At 45.4% G+C, this 16,685-nt stretch overlaps 1 protein-coding gene across 2 annotated transcripts in view; it reads right to left on the reverse strand.

The window, feature by feature from the left end:
* Positions 1-1,652: 1,652 nt before the first annotated feature.
* TM6SF1 (transmembrane 6 superfamily member 1) overlaps positions 1,653-16,685 on the reverse strand; it is a 30,702-nt gene continuing 15,669 nt past the window's right edge. For both annotated transcript variants that reach the window (XM_066636600.1, XM_066636601.1), the window contains 4 exons: positions 11,251-11,355; positions 8,731-8,823; positions 7,695-7,814; positions 1,653-1,988 (listed from right to left, as the gene is read on the reverse strand). In XM_066636600.1, the coding sequence (XP_066492697.1) occupies positions 1,797-1,988; positions 7,695-7,814; positions 8,731-8,823; positions 11,251-11,355 (510 nt within the window). In that variant the 3' untranslated portion in view covers positions 1,653-1,796. The remainder of the gene's footprint in view (positions 1,989-7,694; positions 7,815-8,730; positions 8,824-11,250; positions 11,356-16,685) is intronic.

A 16,685-nucleotide genomic window follows, 5' to 3' on the forward strand; every position in this document is an offset into this window, starting at 1 on the left:
TCCCGTTGCTTCTGTTATTGACTGCACCTGGGTTGCATGTGAAGCTATAAGAACCAAGCCCAACCTAACACACACACACACACAAAATCCATACAGATGTCCTTATTTGTCATCTGGTTTTTCATACGTCCCTCACCTCACACAATGTACATACTGGTGCAAGAAAGGGGTGATACTTCTTGCAAGTCCAAGAAACAAGGAACAGTTGTTCTTTGCTGTTATCTATATAGTGCCATCAGGTTAAAAGCACGATCCAACCCTGGGCCGGTGCTGGTCTCCTGTATGCTGCCCAGGAGACAGCGGTTGCAAAAGTGGCATAAGGCACATTATGGTGGCCAGGAGGCACTGGTATGGAGGCCAGCATGGAACACAGCAGCTGGTGTTTTGGCACTGCTGTACCATGGCACAGGCAGCCGTTAAGGACTGGGCTGCCAAGCTAAGCAGAGGCCTAGCATCCCTGATGGATTTATGAAGCTACCACCTTTTGAGGTTAAACCATTGGTCCAGCTCACTCAGCACTGTCTACGCTGACTGGCAGAAGCTCCACAGGGCTTCAGACCACGCTCCATATTCTTTCAGTTCGGGGCTTACACTGTCTTTGGTGCACTGACATTGCAGTTAACGTGTTTTCACAAACACATTGTGGTGGGGGGCACAGCTCAGTCATAGAGCACTTGCCTTGCTATCTCTTGCCTGAAACCCTGGAGAGCTACTGCCAGTCAGCATATATGAGACCAACCTTGATGTACTAATAATCTGGTTCCCTACTCAATTTCTGTGGTGCTCTGGATAAGAAAAAAAGGCATTGCATCCCATAAAGCTAGGTGAAGGCACTAGGTTTCACCCCTAAGTCTTCATTTCCCATTGTCAAGAAAGAACAGGGCCTGGGAATTCTCCTTCCCATGCCACTGATCCATGGCCATATTTCAGCTGCAGAAGTCTGCCTCTTTTCTTCTGCTGCTTTTTTTCCTTCCTGCTAATTACTACTGATTAATTCATGTAGTCTCCTCTTTGTACACAGTGCTTCAGAGGCACACAGCACAAAGAGAGGCAGGCCCCTGCTGCAGCAAACTTGCCATTTGGGTTACCCTCTGACAAAAGGCAATGATATATTGCTCTAAATAAGCACACATGCAAGGCCAGCGTGGGAATATTTAACAGTTTTCCACTACCCCAATGAAATACACCCCGAAGCCATTATTAGCACCAGGGCTGTAGCGTCTAATGGAGCCAATGAAAGTTCCCTTCTCAGGGCTATACACCCACTTCCAGGTTGCAATTTTTGTCAGGAGTGCAGTGGAGGAAATGGACAAATACCCACACTTCACTGGCCCAAACCTGTCTCTGCCCCCTCCACTGCTCTTTACACTTAAAAAATTAACATGCTGGGCCAACCTGTGTGTCATGTAACATGTAGTTTGGCTCTTTCTTCCACTGCACATTAAACCCATTTTTGCCCTGGCTACAAGTGTACACATTTGATCCCTGTTGTGTATATGCAACGTTGGGCAAAAATGGTTTAAAACAACTTCAGCTCCATATTAATCCATACTAAACACATTTCGAAAACAGCACTCTTCATAACTGCAAACTCAAGCCAAGATATTTACAATTAGCCGTTGACTGTTATTCCACAAAAACAGACCCTGAAGTACTACGAAAGGCAAAAGAAGTCTTTATTTTCAATGATACATAAAACTGACCCAACCATCCCCTTTGTGGACAAACAGGTTTTGCCTGGCATTTGTAAGGGCAGTCCAATAACACAAATTACATATATATTAGCTCCAGTCTTCCTACTCAGCTTTCTCTTTTGGCTCTGCTTTCAAGAAGAATTCTGGGTTGTGGACACACCTGTAAGCCAAGAGCTGGGGAAGGATTCCATATGTCACATTGAGTATTAGAAACCACATCTTTCCTTCCTCGGGGACTCTGTAGATGTAAGGTGTTCTAGCATGCAGAGAAGCACCAATGTGCGAAAACTGAGCCTGGTTGTATAAAGCAAGAGAAATGTAAGTATGGTGGAAATTCCAGAGGGACTTGCACCAGAACGCTGGGTCTTCTTGAGCCTAGTGCCCACCTCCAGCATAGGTGGACCAAACCAAATCCTCCCCCAGCACCCCAGTTGTCTGTTCTTCGCCAACCACTATCTTCAACGTTCTGTGGTTCCTGGGAGCCAATGAGTGTGGTCAGTCCTCACTGCGCTTTAGAGTCCCGTCCCCGCCTTTTTCTCAAGTTTACAAACTTGTGTGCCTAGGCAGTTCCTAGAATATACAGAAACCATTACCTTGCTTCTGGGTGGTTCCATTTCACTTTCAAATTGATAGGCCCTCAACCATCTAACATTGCTAATAGTATAGGTTCCCAAACTCTTTTGACTGGTGGATCCCTTGACCTACTGGGCCACGGCTCCCCATGCGGGCAACAATCCTATACATTGTACAGGGTGGCAGGTTTTCACATGGATTCTGCGGCTCCCCTGGGTGGTTTCACAATTCCCCGAGGAGCCACAGTTCACAGTTTGGGAACAATTGCTAGTAGTATACAAGACATTTTGGTAACATCTCAATCAAAATGTTGCATTTCCACAACCCTTATGTTGAAGTGCATCAAGTAGTCAATTCCCTCTCCCTGCCCCCTACACCCCATGTTCTGCCTATACCTAAATGTTCTGTGGTCCCTTTGGGCCACTAAGCATGCTCAGTCAGTATCCAGCTGTTTTTGGAATGGGTTTTCTTTCCTTTCCTTTTATTAATCTACAATGATGAGGGCTTCCCTAGCCCTCATAATGCCTTTTAAAGTTTTTTGGCAAAAGTAGAAGTGACTTTTTTATCTTATTACAGAAGCTGCAGGTGGTCGCGTGCAACCTCTACTGGGTTCAGAAGATTCTCCAGAGGGTGGGGGGTTGCAGGGCAGAACCCCCTGCGGATATGGGGGCACGCCTGCACATGCAAATATACTTAATTGGTTCAAACCAGGGAATGTGGCTCTTCTGCATTCAGAACCAGTAGTGTAGCAGGGCCAGGGGAGTCCCACTGCCCCTTGCGGTGGAGTGACAGTTTCCTGCAGTCTCCACTGGGGGTGACAGCACTTACTGTGACAGAGCTCCTGCATGCCCTTGTCTGGAGGTAAATTGAGGCATTTCTGGGGCCAGGGCCATGGCATGTGCAGAGGAGGAGGGTGAGTGCACAGGAGTGTCGCGATGACACAGCGGGCATCATCGCATCACCTGGTCCTCAGGTAACCCCCCCCCCAACGATGCTACTGTTCAGAATCTAAGTTACTTTGCTGCAGAATATTGATCTTGTCCAACCACAGCTAAGATCAAGGTCTATGCATACGTGGGCCCCTGTAACTTCCCCACATCCTGCTAATGGAGCCAGAGCTTTGAGAAGGCTGGCCTAAGATGTCCTGGAAACTGAGACAGCACCTCCCTTAATCAGTGCCATGCCAATTCCCACCTTCACTCTCCTGCTCTCGCTCCTTGGATTCACAAGATAAGAGAAATGGAGCAGGAGATGGAGTGCAGAGAAGAGACCAGCAGGCTAGAACACAATTCAACTGTCCTCAACAAACCCACAATTGGCAGGGTGTCCTTCCACCACCCTCTTTGTTTTCAAATCCAGAGAGCATGAGGAGGAGGGGGGGCGAGTTTGGCTTGCTGCTGCAGCCTTTCACAATGCTGTGTAATGTATACTGCCACTACAGTAATCAGGACCCTGCCTACTATTTGTCATTGAAAACAGTAGTGAAAAAACAAAATAGTTTTAGTTCCCTCTGTTAAGACAGGATTTTGCAGACTTTGTTCCCTGTGTCCTCATAACAGGGGCAGGGCTTTGGGGCACACTCCACTGGGACTGTTCTGGAGCACAGAATAAATTTACATCTAAGGTTATGTACAGAGAAGAGACTGTCGAGCCAAAGAATATTTTTAGCATAAACAAACATTTAAAGATAGAAGCAATAGCAGAGCACTTGGGATTGCGACTGTCTTTTGTCTCCATCTGTTATCCTCTGTTTCAAGTGACAGGTCATTTGCATTAACAATCTCATGCCCAAATCTATGCTCTCAAAGCTGTCCTCTGCAGGAGGAGGGAGAGATGTGGCTGTGAGGATCCTCAGAGAATTAACGTTTAGGGGAGAAGATGGGCCGCCTCCTATTTACTAGGAGTTGCCAAATGCTGGCCAGTGACTCATGAAGTGGTAGAGAGAAAAGTCAACTGCAAGACTGGCAAAAATATTCTGAGGTCCATTATTTGCAGAAGATGTGTCACTGTTGCTACAAAACAGTAGCCATGGAACTCCTTTCTTCATCTCTCTCATAACATTTAAAGACAACAAGGGACATGACCTCATCATGGTGACATTTTTCACCATGACCTGGGGACTTCTGACCAAAGTTATGTTTACTCCAGAGGTACAAGAGGTATATGCAGCAACCACCATTTGTGCTCCATGGAAGTTTTTTTTTGGGGGGGGGGGGAATGTCCCAACAAAATTAAGTGCCGGTGAATAAGGGCCAAACCAGATACAATGTGTTTCTGTCACAGAATTCCCACCTTGAGTTTTGGAAAGCAGCCATAGGGAGCTTTGAATCAGGGCCATAGTATGGTAGTAGTGTGTGTGTGCACTTGCGTGTGTAAATCGCCATTGAGAGCCCCTATAGTGAGAGGATGATCCATTACTTATATTCCGGCAGCTGCTAACTTTACAGGTTAAGACACTGACCTAACTTGCAAGCTGTGTTTTTGTTAGCAGAGACAGCAGCTTGTCTAAGATGCAGGTCTCTTGTTATCTGGTGTGCTCCCTGGGGCATTTGGTGGGCCACTGTGAGATACAGGAAGCTGGACTAGATGGGCCTATGCCCTGATCCAGCAGGGCTGTTCTTACATTCTTATGATGTGTTTGTTAACAGGGAGGCCAGATCTTCACTCCTAGCTGCTATGCCAGTACTCTCACCCCTCATAATTTTGGAGCCATTTCTGAAATTCTGTTACAAGACTTTAAAAGGGAAATTCTTGCTCTGTTTTATGTTACAGGAGATGTTTTCTTTTCCACCCTCCCCTAAAAATCTATAAATCAACAAAGACCATAAAGGACCAGGACGTCACAGAGTTCAAAACATTACGTCCTTTGGTCTGCCACAAGTACATGATGCAGATGTTTCAATGTGCATAAAATGGTAAGTTTTATGGACAGGAGTTGGCAATATCTTTATGTGAACAAGGGTGCTGAAAAGTGTTTGGGCTTTCTTTTGGAAGGTTTGGGTAACGTTTATGGATTGAAACAAGGCAGAGCTGCTCTAGAGATGTAGCTGTGACTCTTCATCCGTTATTGTGAGATTTCCACCTTTCATTTAGGAAGAGTTTTTAGTCTTTAGGACTGCATGGTGAGTTAAGAACCTAAGAAGAGCCCCGTTGGATCAGGCCAAAGGCCCATCTAGTCCAGCTTCCTTTATCACACAGTGGCCCACTAAATGCTATAGGAAGCACAAAAAGCAGCAAGACACAAGAGTTTGAAAATCAAATTGCAAAAAGTGAGGAGTAAGAAATAAATGACCAGGAGCCCATCACATGCTAATAGCTAATCCAATGACTTTTGAAAAAATGAAGCCATGGTGGGGAGACCACAGCAGTGGAAGAGGGCAGGGTCCAAAACTGCTGCTCTTATAACACAATCCTTAGCCTGTCTAAACATGCAAAGGATTGTACTGTTTTATCATGGAGGGAAAACTAACAGGCACAAATTGTGCTTGTACGTTTTTCCCCTGTGTGGCTAACAGCGGCTTCAGTGGGGAGAGATTTGAGTTGGGGTACTGACATGAGACAAAGTTTAGACATACATACCCCAATACTATGCCCTTTAACCAAATCTTTTTTTTTGGGGGGGGGGGGGGCTTCCAGCTGTTTTTTTAACTAGAAAAATATGTCAGGAATTCTAACAACGAACTTCCCATGTCATGACTAGTTTAGCCTTCAGCCATTTGTAAGCAAGATAGAACAGAACATTCATTAAATAGCAATCTCTTACTCTCAGGTTTCACTCTGCAGCATCATAGATGTTTATCCATGACAAAGACAACAGCATTGGTAGGCACCACCAATAGATTTGCAAGCAGAGCATTCATTCCAGCACCACTGTTGCCAGTGCGCGTAGCTAAAGGGGTGCAGGGGGTTGCAACTGCACCGGGTAACAAGCTATAGGGGGACAACAACTTGAGCTTGACACAAATGGCCAAAATTGTGAAAACCTTGGAATTTTCAAATAATGCCATCATGTTATATACCACTCAAAACAGAATTTAATGCAAATGCAATGAAACAAACCATGTCAAAATATGTCTATTCTTTCAAAAGTTATAACCAAATAACCCAAAAATAAAAACACAACTGCATTATGTAACAAAAACAGAATTCCTTAACTCATAACTGACCAATGAGACTGATTGTTCCAAGAACCAATTAGGTGTTATTATGATACAGCAGGGAACCAATAAGGTGTTAATAGGCAGGAGCCTGGGGGGAAGCGGTAGAGCAAGTGGGTGGTGAACTGCTGGGGGAGAGGAGGATGATTTCCCCCCATTTTCACTTTTTCTAAAGCCCAGGTGCGATGTCACTTTGGGGGCATCATTTTGAGCTCAGCACCAGGCTACATGATCATTAGCTACACCACTGACTGTTGCTTTCATGCTTCTGCCTAAGTTCTGAAAATAAAGTCCTTATATCTTTTGAATGGCTTTTCACAGGTTTACAGCCCAATCCTATCCCCTAGTTGTGCTGGGATAAAGCTAGGTATGCCATCACAATGAGGGTCCTGCCACTACTGGAGTTCTGTTAGTGGCAGGTAGATCACAGCAGCAGTGTCTGCCATCTCTCAAACCCGCAGCCTGACCTGCACATGTGTCCAGCAAGCTTCTTAGAGCTATGCCAACAAAAGAGCTGCACCCAGCACACCAGCCCAGGTTAGGATTGGGCCATTAAGCCAACACTGGTGAGAAAAAAGTAGGTTTTGACTCTAATTCACACTTCTTGATCTGTTTTGTATGGTATACTTTCAAATTGCTCTTTACAACTTGTATGTTTAAATATGCATAACCTATCCCTAGTTCAAGGGAATAGGCAGCACAGAAATCCAAATGAATACATAAGGCTGCATGCAGGCATCCCTGTGAACAGTTATGGGTTGAGAAGAAATTCAGCTGTTTTCTCATAATGAAAAATGAATGGACCAGATATGGACCTAATCTGGGGAGACTTGGATTCAAATCCCAGCTCATATATGGCTTGTCTTGGGCATGTTCATCTCTGACTTAACTAACAGGGCTTTTCTGAGGACAAAATGCTGCCCCTACTAACTGGGCAAAGAGGCGTCTTTTCAAGTGTGGTCCTCTTATATTTAGCAGGGACAGAGCAACTGTCCCTTTTTTATCCCAGGATGGCATCTTTTCCAGTGGCTGTAACTGATGTCTCTTCTGCATCTTTTTTTAGCTTATGCACCCTTTGGGGACAGGGAACCAGTTACTGATTTATTTAAATACGTGAACCGCTTTGTGAACTATTTTTTGTTGAAAAGCGGTATACAAATACCCTTAGTAGTAAAATAAAATAAATAATAATGTCATGGTCACCACTCTGAGTTCTTTGGAAGAAGGCTGGGATATAAATGTGACAAATAAAAATGACTTTCGATCATACCTGGGCTAGACCGCCAGCATGTATAAGTGTTAAATCCGGCATCCAGGAGCATCCGGGCACAAGCAAACCATAGAGTGCAATTATGTAGAACGGCACAGAGTAGAACATATATGCCAGCATCTGCACAATAGAGAAGAACTATTAACAGGTGTCCGCCATCCAAATAAGCACTGCACAGGGAAACTGAAGGCTCAGCACCACCTACATTGTGGTCATAGTGAGGGTCAATTCATACGACTGTTCTACGTGTGGGTTATTTTTCCCCATACTGAGTAGACTTTAGCATCTGTCAATCTAGTTTAAATGACTGCACATATGTTCTTATGTTCATGAAATGGCACCACGATTCACAGCTAGCTGTTGAGCAACAGGTGAACACCAGGCACTATGTAGTGTTTCAAATCAGGTTGGCAGAAAGAAAAGTTTGATTTGGTTGGCAGGGGGGAAAAAGATCTACATGAACACCAAGCATGGTTTTATGTACTATTCTTATTCTCAGACATTTTTGCAGTAGGGGTGAATTGGTCAACCAGTCGTCATATCTCAGTGTGGAGATAACCACTGGCTGTGATGGCTTTGATAAAGGCTTGGACAAATGCATGTGTCTGTTTGTGACTGTTAGCCATGATAGCTAAATAAAGCTTCCAGGTTCAGAGTTAAGATTGCTCTTGAGTACTAGAAGCTGGGAATAAACAAGAATCTCCCCATCATGCCCCACTCTTTAGCTTTTCTGAGAGCACTAACTGGAAACAGAAACCTGGACAAAATTGACCTTGGTCTAAAACCACTCAGGGCAGCTCTTAAATCTCCTTCAACTAAGGATTAGCCAATGCCAAAAAACACATCCATCCTCTGGCTTCAAAGGCTCAATGCCTGAGAGACTCTAAATCAAGTCCCAAGTTTAGCACTAAAAAGCAAGCATGTGGGAGCACAGAAAGGCAGTCTTTCAGGGACCGAGTCTCTGCAGTGCTCTCTCCCTGTTTTGCATCAAGCGCTTCTCACAAAACTTTACAGCACCTCACTCCAGATAGTTTACCTGGAGTTTCGGGTACGCGGCGGGATCCTTGATGTAGGGTTCATGAAGTTGGCTGTAGAGTCGGCACAGCTCCACTGGGCAGTCCAAGGCAATCTGAAGAGAGACCATGTGGTATTTACCAGTAGCATAGCCAGAGGGGTGGCGCGTTTAATGCAGGTGCCGCAACACGCTGCGTAAGTGGCCCCTCCCACCTGACGTTGGAGCCATTCTGGATAGTGATGGCACGGCTGCCCAGAATGGCTCCAGTGTCAAGTGGGATGGGCTGCTTACACAGTGTGTTGTGTGTACTTAACCTGCCACGCGACCCCAGCTATGCTGCTGGTATTTATACTCCAAAGGGCAGTAATGCTTTCATTAGAACCAACCAGAAGTATAGTGAATCCTCAATTTAACAGACTAATGGAGAGGAAAATGTGTCTGTTACTGCCAAAAGTCTTAAATCCAAAAGTATTTCATGCAATGCACACACAACACACCTACACATATATGACCATATTTAAAGAAGCAGAAAGTATTTGTTATTTCCAAAGATTGTCATACTGACATCTGTTCACTGCAGTGGGGGTTTGTTCTTGTGGGGGTGTCCAGGGAAGAGCCACCAATAGGTGAATGCCGTGAACAAACAGGCTGAGATGTTATAGAAAATGAGCTTTCAAGTACCCAGGTCTGAAATCACACAAGGCTTCCAAGGCTTCTAAGTGCTGATGCTTTAAATTGTTCTTGGAAATGGACTGAGACTTAAAACACTTAATGGACTGAGATTTACGGCCCAGTCCTACCCAACTTTCTAGTGCCAATGCAGCTGTGCCAAAGGGGTGTGCACTGCCCCCTGCAGGGGGGGGGGTGCAATCATGAAGGCTTCTCAAGGTAAGGGAACATTTGTTCCCTTACTTCAGGGCTGCATTGTGGCTGTATCAGAGCTGGAAAGTTGGATAGGATTGGGCCCTTAAGTACTGCACTTAATGAATTCACAGCCGAATCCTGAGCTTCTCAGCACCTGGGGCTGCAGCAGCACTGAAATGGCTACTGCAGAATCCCAAGGGACTGGGAAGCACCTCTGGTGTACCCTGGGGTAAGGAAGTTAACGCTAATGCTACCTTACCCCATGTGACAGCCAGGCAGCCCTGATGGGTCTCCTCATATCTTCGCCCACTACTGAGCAAGCACAGTTTCAAGGACAGCGACTGTTACCCTGCACATGCCTGATCTTGTCTGATCTTGGAAGCTAAGCAGGGTCAGGCCTGGTTAGTACTTGGATGGGAGACCGCCTGGGAATACCGTGTGCTGTAGGCTTATACCATAGTCTTTCGAGACTGAAGGTTGCCAACCAACCAACCATGTTGGGTCTCCTGGGCCCACAGGATATAGTGGCAGGGCATTCTTCTGGTTTGGCCCTTAAGCACTGGCTGGATATGCTCCCATTTTAGACACACTCCTTTGTGCAAACTCTTCTTAAAGAGTTTTGCCACATCAAGCACAAAAATCTGCTCGTGACATAGGCTAACTAAGGATGGACTAACAAGAGAAAGTTCAGCTCAAAATTTGGAAGCAAGGGGGAGTGAAAGGTCGTCCCCCCCCAAATTGCCACCAACTCCCCTTGTTTTCTATCACGGCCTGCTAGGCAGTGATGGCACCCTTCCCAGCAGCTGCCATTTGTTTTGCCCACAAGTTCCCTCACCACAATGCTATGTGATGATGTAGCATGGTGGTGAAGGGACTTCTGGGTAAACACACGGGTTTCTCAGCTCTCTCCGGTCTCTCCGGTCTCATAGCTTCATTATGGTCTGGGAAAGACCAGCTCAACAAAATGGTTGCAGGACTCCAAGTTGTTGACTAGGGTACCCAGAATGTTTAGCAGCTGTTTATCAGGGGGGGAAACTATCGTCTTGGGTAGCAAATGCTCTTGATCTCACTTAAGCTCTCTGAGAGAGTGGCTCTAGTTTGCTGCAAGTTGGTACTTTCCACAGGGATGGAGATCATCCAGCATGGGTCCCAGCCAAGGCCCATCAGAGGGTCAGTCTGGCTAGCCGACCTCTGAAACCTCAGTACCAGTGGCAGCTGTAGGAATCAAAGGGGGGGGTACAGGGTGCCATAGGGAACCCAGGACCCACAGGAACCTCATGTCAGCAGTAGCTCTCCCTATCTCATAGAAAAGAGACATTTCCAATTATGGGAAACCTAGGATAACACCAGAAGACACACTGTTCTAAAATAATATTTTATATATTACATGACAATGAAAGTGGCATCTTCTCTGCAAGAATCAAATGCCAACCTTGTTTCAGGAAGGGGATTTGTTCTTGTTGCTTTTGTTGTCGCTGCACGACTTGACAACCAAATATCAACTAATATTTTGTTATTAGATGGTGGGAGTGCTTTTTCCTGCTTCAGGAAAGCACACAGAAGAAGATCTACGTGCTTTCAGCTCAGTCGTCAAATCCTTTCTGTGGAACTGCAAATAGATTCCAAATAAAAGCCGGCAGAAAATACCACCTATTTTAAAAAACCACACACACTTACCATGCCTCTAAACAGGCAAAATCCAGTTGCAAAGATAAAGTATACTGCCAATAGGAGGTCCACAGGTCTTTTCAGTAGTCTTTTCTGCTGCACTTCTTGAATCACCTAAAATATGCAGTAACAACACTTAAGAGAAGACCAAAAGCTTCACATTTAGATAACAGCACTAGGAACCGTTACATAGCGAACATAAACACATAACGTATGAAACACATCACTGTAGTTCTGCATTGACATTTCTGCTAGACATGTAGGCTAACTTGAGCACAGCTGGGAGTTCTCCTAAGAGGATGTTTGGCTCAAAATAGGGGGGGGGGTTGGCAAGAAGAAGCAAAGGGGCTTCAACTCACCTTTTTTCCCCCCAGCATCCTGTTTTGCAACATTGGTGGCACTGAAGTGGTACTTCTGGGAAAAGAGCATGGAATGCACGTGGAGGAGCACCATGTTTCATCACTTGCCAATGGGGTGGCAAAACTGGGGGTGGGAGGCATTTCAGCTCAGCCTTACTAACAACAAGAGTATCGGGGCCACATCAGGGCTATAAGTAGCTACCAAATCTAGACTAAATCTTGTGGACGGAAAAAAAAAACCCTGCAGGAAAGCAAGAGTCTGTAGTTAATGAGGTTGAAGTTACTACTTGGTTGCCAGGCAATGGCAGGAGGACAAGTCCCTAGTATTTATACCAGGCGCAGCAACCCAGAGGTTTCCTGCTGCCCGCCAACCACAGCTGCTGATATCATGTCTCCTTTTGTACCTGCAGAAGGCGCTGAGGCCCAAGAAAACACAAGCCCAGGTAGCTCACCAAGGCAGGGACCGGCCTCAAATCCTCAAGTCCCTGACAGAGGAAAAAGAATCAACTCTTGATTCCCTCAGCATCAAATACTGAACGTTGCAGTGTAGTGTAATGGCTCAGTGACTGAGCTTTGAATCGGAAAGTCCCTGGGTCAAATTTTACTTCTCCTATGAACTCATTACGTGGTCTCAGGCAAGCAACTCTGTCACAGACTCAGCTAGGGCCGGCCCATCCTTGAGGCCAATTGAAGCAGTTGCCTTAGGCAAGTTGGTGAGGCGCATTCATCTATGTCCACCTACTTATCCCATTCTCTGAACTAGGAAAAGGAAAATGGGAACAGAGAGGAAGATGAAATGTGATGGGGAGGAAAGTGCTGAGCTAGCACATTGGAGCGTGAAAGGAGCAAAGGCTCGCACATCATTGGAGGGGGTTGCATTTAGCATGCTGCCTTGGACATCAGGAGGTCTTGGGCTGCTCCTGGTCTCAGCCCATTCCCTTCACAACCCAGACATAACACCACTGATTTACCTGACAGGGCTGATGTAAGGATAGTAATGCAATGCACTGTCTGAACACTCAAAAAAATGTGACTGAATGTCTAAACAACCACCACCAACATTGATGTAAGAGTCCTCCCAGTATCTCACAAACTAAGCCTTAACTTGTTTGAAGCAAGACTCTTCTGAGTTGATTTTATAATACCCAAAAGCACTTAGTCCTTGTTAAAAACAGAATAGCTACTCAATTGACTCAGGTATAGAGAAATGCCGTCGTCAAGCTAAGCCAAGTTTATTCCAACTATAACCACAACAGGATGCAAGCACCGTGCAAAAGGAAGACCATTTTTGCAAACATGTATTGCAAACACCATAGCCTGTTGGCATGAGTGACATTCAGTTTTTGAAAATCCTCCCTAACTTTAGCAGTAGGATAATTGCCAAGGTGATTACACTGCATGCAATCCACACATTTGTAATATTACACCGTGGTTTGGATCACACCAGCAACACCTTTTACTTGTTTTGAGTGATGGGTCTCCAAGCTGTTTCACCAACTAACTTTTCAAATTTCCCACAAACTTTGAAAAGCAGCTTGAGAAATGGCACGGGGGACCTGTCCCTCCAAAGACAGATATCAAAAGGCGTGGCTCCCAACTGCAAGTCTCCTTGACAATCCGATCCTAGGCCAGTTCACTCAGAAGTAGGGGAAATGGGATTTAGTCCCATGTCCTTGTGGCCAGGACGGCAGCCTGAGCACGGAACTGTTGATAACATAGTATTTATAGGACCATAATGTTTTATGTGGTAGTAGATTATTTCAAATGATTTCACTACACAAAATAAGAATTGCCCTTGGGTGTTAAACCAGTGGAGGGCAGACTATTGCAGGGCAAATGAACAACCAAGAAAGCTTCCAACAAAATATGATAATAGGGGTGGGGCTTGCTAACTCATCTTTGGTTAAGGATAGGGATGTTACAAGTATGTATCCCTACTTGCCTCTGTGAGTAGGTAAAGGTTAGAATCAAAGCACCACCTAGAAGAGTTTGCACCAAACTGTACACAGCAAAGTCACGCAGTAAGGAATCACCGTGCATAAGAAGAGGAAGAAGAGTTGACAAAGGATGCTGCAGCCTATGCAGCAAGTGAAGGGTTAAATTACAGTGCATGCCTATGCATGTCTGCACAAAACATAAGCCCATCAAGCTGAGTAAGCCCATCAAGTTCAATGGAACATGATCCAAGGGATGGGTATAGGATTGCATTCTTAATGAGACTTCTGGCACAATCCTATTTATCCTTAACTGAGAAGGAAATCTCATTGTATTCAATGGGATATTCACTAGTAAATGTGTTTATACACACTTGCCTGGGAACAGGTCCCATCAAACATTGGTGGGACTTCCTTCTGAGTCAGCATGCATAGACTTGGGCTGTCAGCCTGCTTTCCTTAAGCACTTATAAAGTCTTTGAGTATTCAGCTCAGGGGCAGATCCAAGGGGTAGGCCATGGGTACGTGACCCCCCAAAACCGTCTGCCAGCAGGCAAGTGCACCTGCCAGGCTGGGGAGCAAAACGGGACACCAGGGGAACGTCCACTGGGTGGGCAATGGTGAGATTGGCTGGAATAAGAGCCCAGGTCTACTCAGCCAGTAGACCAGGGTTCCAAGTCCAGGCAGAAGCCCATGTCTACCTAGCTGGTAGACCTGGGCTCCAAGACCAGGCAAGAGCCCAGGTCTACCGACCCAGCAAACTTTGGCCACAGAGGCCATCAAGTTCAATTCGGAGCCCAGGTCTACCCACCTGATTGACCTGGGCTCTGGAGTTGGTAGTGCTCATGGCCCCCTCCAGCACAAACACAGGATTCCCCCCCCCCCGATTCAGCTACACACCATTATTATAGACTGCCTGGGGGCCATTTAATGGTAAAAAGAGGAGAAGAAATGCACATTGTTACATGCAACTGTGTGCAAGAAAACCTTCGGGACCAGTGCCTTGCTGCTAAGCAACACTGGAAGAGAACAATTTGGCATGAAAATGCAGCAGTGATACTCGACCCTTCACCACCATTTACCATTCAGTTCACATAATTAGCAAATGACTTGCATAATATGCCAAGTGGACTGACCAGATTTGGGGACCTACAATATGGCAAACCTAGCCTGTGCTGGTGTTCCATCCTGCCTTTACTTTCCCTCTTCTCCCTGATCATAAAAGGCAACTGAGTATCGGGCAAATCTGTTTCCCACTTGCTGGGTTCTTTCATTTATTACATGCCTGTAGCATCCCAACTGAGAGTTTTAGTAATTGTATATTTTCCTGTGAGATCAAAAGGAGGAGAAAGGGACTCAGAAAATATCAGACAAGGAAAACCCCTGTCTTGGGAGCAAGGAGAAAAATCCAATGCCACCAAAACATGGGGAAAACCATTTTGGCACAGATCTCGCGCTGCTGTCTAAACACAGGGTTTGCTTACAAGTTGGCAGTAGCTGCATTAAGTCTAGTGAACAAAAACTGAGCACGTTGCGCTGAAATACACTCAGGGTATAAACATAAACAGAACAGAAGTAGGGAGAGATAAGCTTTATAAACAAATTAAGTCTGCATGCTCTACTGGAGATGTCTTGGGGGGGGGGTTCATCCTTAAGGAGATTCTGAAGGAATGCTATACCCCATCTACTCATATCCACATCTTCTTAATTTAAAAAAAAATTTTTTCTTAAGGGTAACATTTTTTCATTTTCAAAGTGATTCAGACAGCCCAACCCAAACATTGACTCAAGCTGATGCAGGCCTTCTGCACTGACTCTTGAGAGTCACAAATGTGCCATAGGGGCACCTTCCAGAACCAGATGCCATCCTTGGGCCACCCAAGGTAGGTAGATCTGTGCAGGGCAATGTAGGAGAGGGTGGCAGGAGGGTGCACCAAAGGTGGGGGGGCATTTCTGAGCAGGGGGAGGGTGGAACAGGGGAGAATCAGGCCCAAGGGGATGGAATTGGCAGTAGCAGCACACACTGTATCCTAATCTCCTCCCAACCAGGCCAGCATTACACCGAGTTCTCTCTCTCAGGAATTTAAATGTTTATTTTGCATTAGCAGAGGCAAAATAACCTTTTTACATTGTTATTAATATAAAACTGAAATAAAGTTCCAGACTATTGTATGAGGATAAAAACCTAACAGATATTTTGATGTCTTAGAACAGCTGTCACCAAACTCATGAGCACTGTGCATTGAAAAACCAGTTCCCGTTCAGATCGGAGCTTATTGTTCTACTGTGTCGCCACATGTATTCCAAGTAGATCGGGTGCAGGGACACTCTGGGTACTTGCATCTGTTGCCCAGCATCCCAGAAGCCTGTGCAACAGGACATCCAGGCAGACACAACTGGCCGGAGCATCCCTGTGCCCTGATACATGTGAATACAGGTGGTGACACAACAGAACGGTAAGCTCTGCTTATGGGGCAGAAGACTTTCACCAAACCCTGAATCCAGCCCATGGGCCGGGGTTTGAAAAGCCCTGCCTTAGAAAATTGAGCCCTAGTTGAACCAAGGCAGCTCTCCCCAAACTGAGAGATAAATTTGGAGGGGAAAAAACTGCAGCCACCAAACTGTAATTTTAACACGTTTCCTTACAGAAGCAGGGGAAGCTCTTTTTACTATCTATTTAAACAGAGGTGTTTGGAGTCAAGGAATCCGATTTGGCGCCTTCCTAAATACTTCACTACTGCTTTGATTTTATAGCACAGATTGCAGCCAATGTTTACCCGTAACATAAAGAGGGAGTCCTAGGACTCCTTGAAAGTTAGCCAGATTACTGTCATTGTGGAGAACAGCCCATTTGGTCAGATGCATGAAGTGCTACCCTCAGTTGGCAAATTCATATATACGAAAAATTGTTAACAGTGGGGCCGGACAGTTATGAAAGTACAGTCTTTGAGTCCCAGTGTTTACTATTTTCCCTTCTATATCCACATGTACATTTACATAATCTGCCAACCTGAGGATAACAGTTTGCATTTGCCTAATTAGCAATCTATTCCTTCCCCAAAACATCTACTTTGAGCCTTCAGGCATTCCAATGTTCTGACCACATGCAAAGGGATATTCTAAAATCTTCTGAGATATAAATTCCCAATGA

Source organism: Tiliqua scincoides, chromosome 8 (assembly GCF_035046505.1).
Source record: "Tiliqua scincoides isolate rTilSci1 chromosome 8, rTilSci1.hap2, whole genome shotgun sequence".
NCBI lineage: Eukaryota > Metazoa > Chordata > Lepidosauria > Squamata > Scincidae > Tiliqua > Tiliqua scincoides.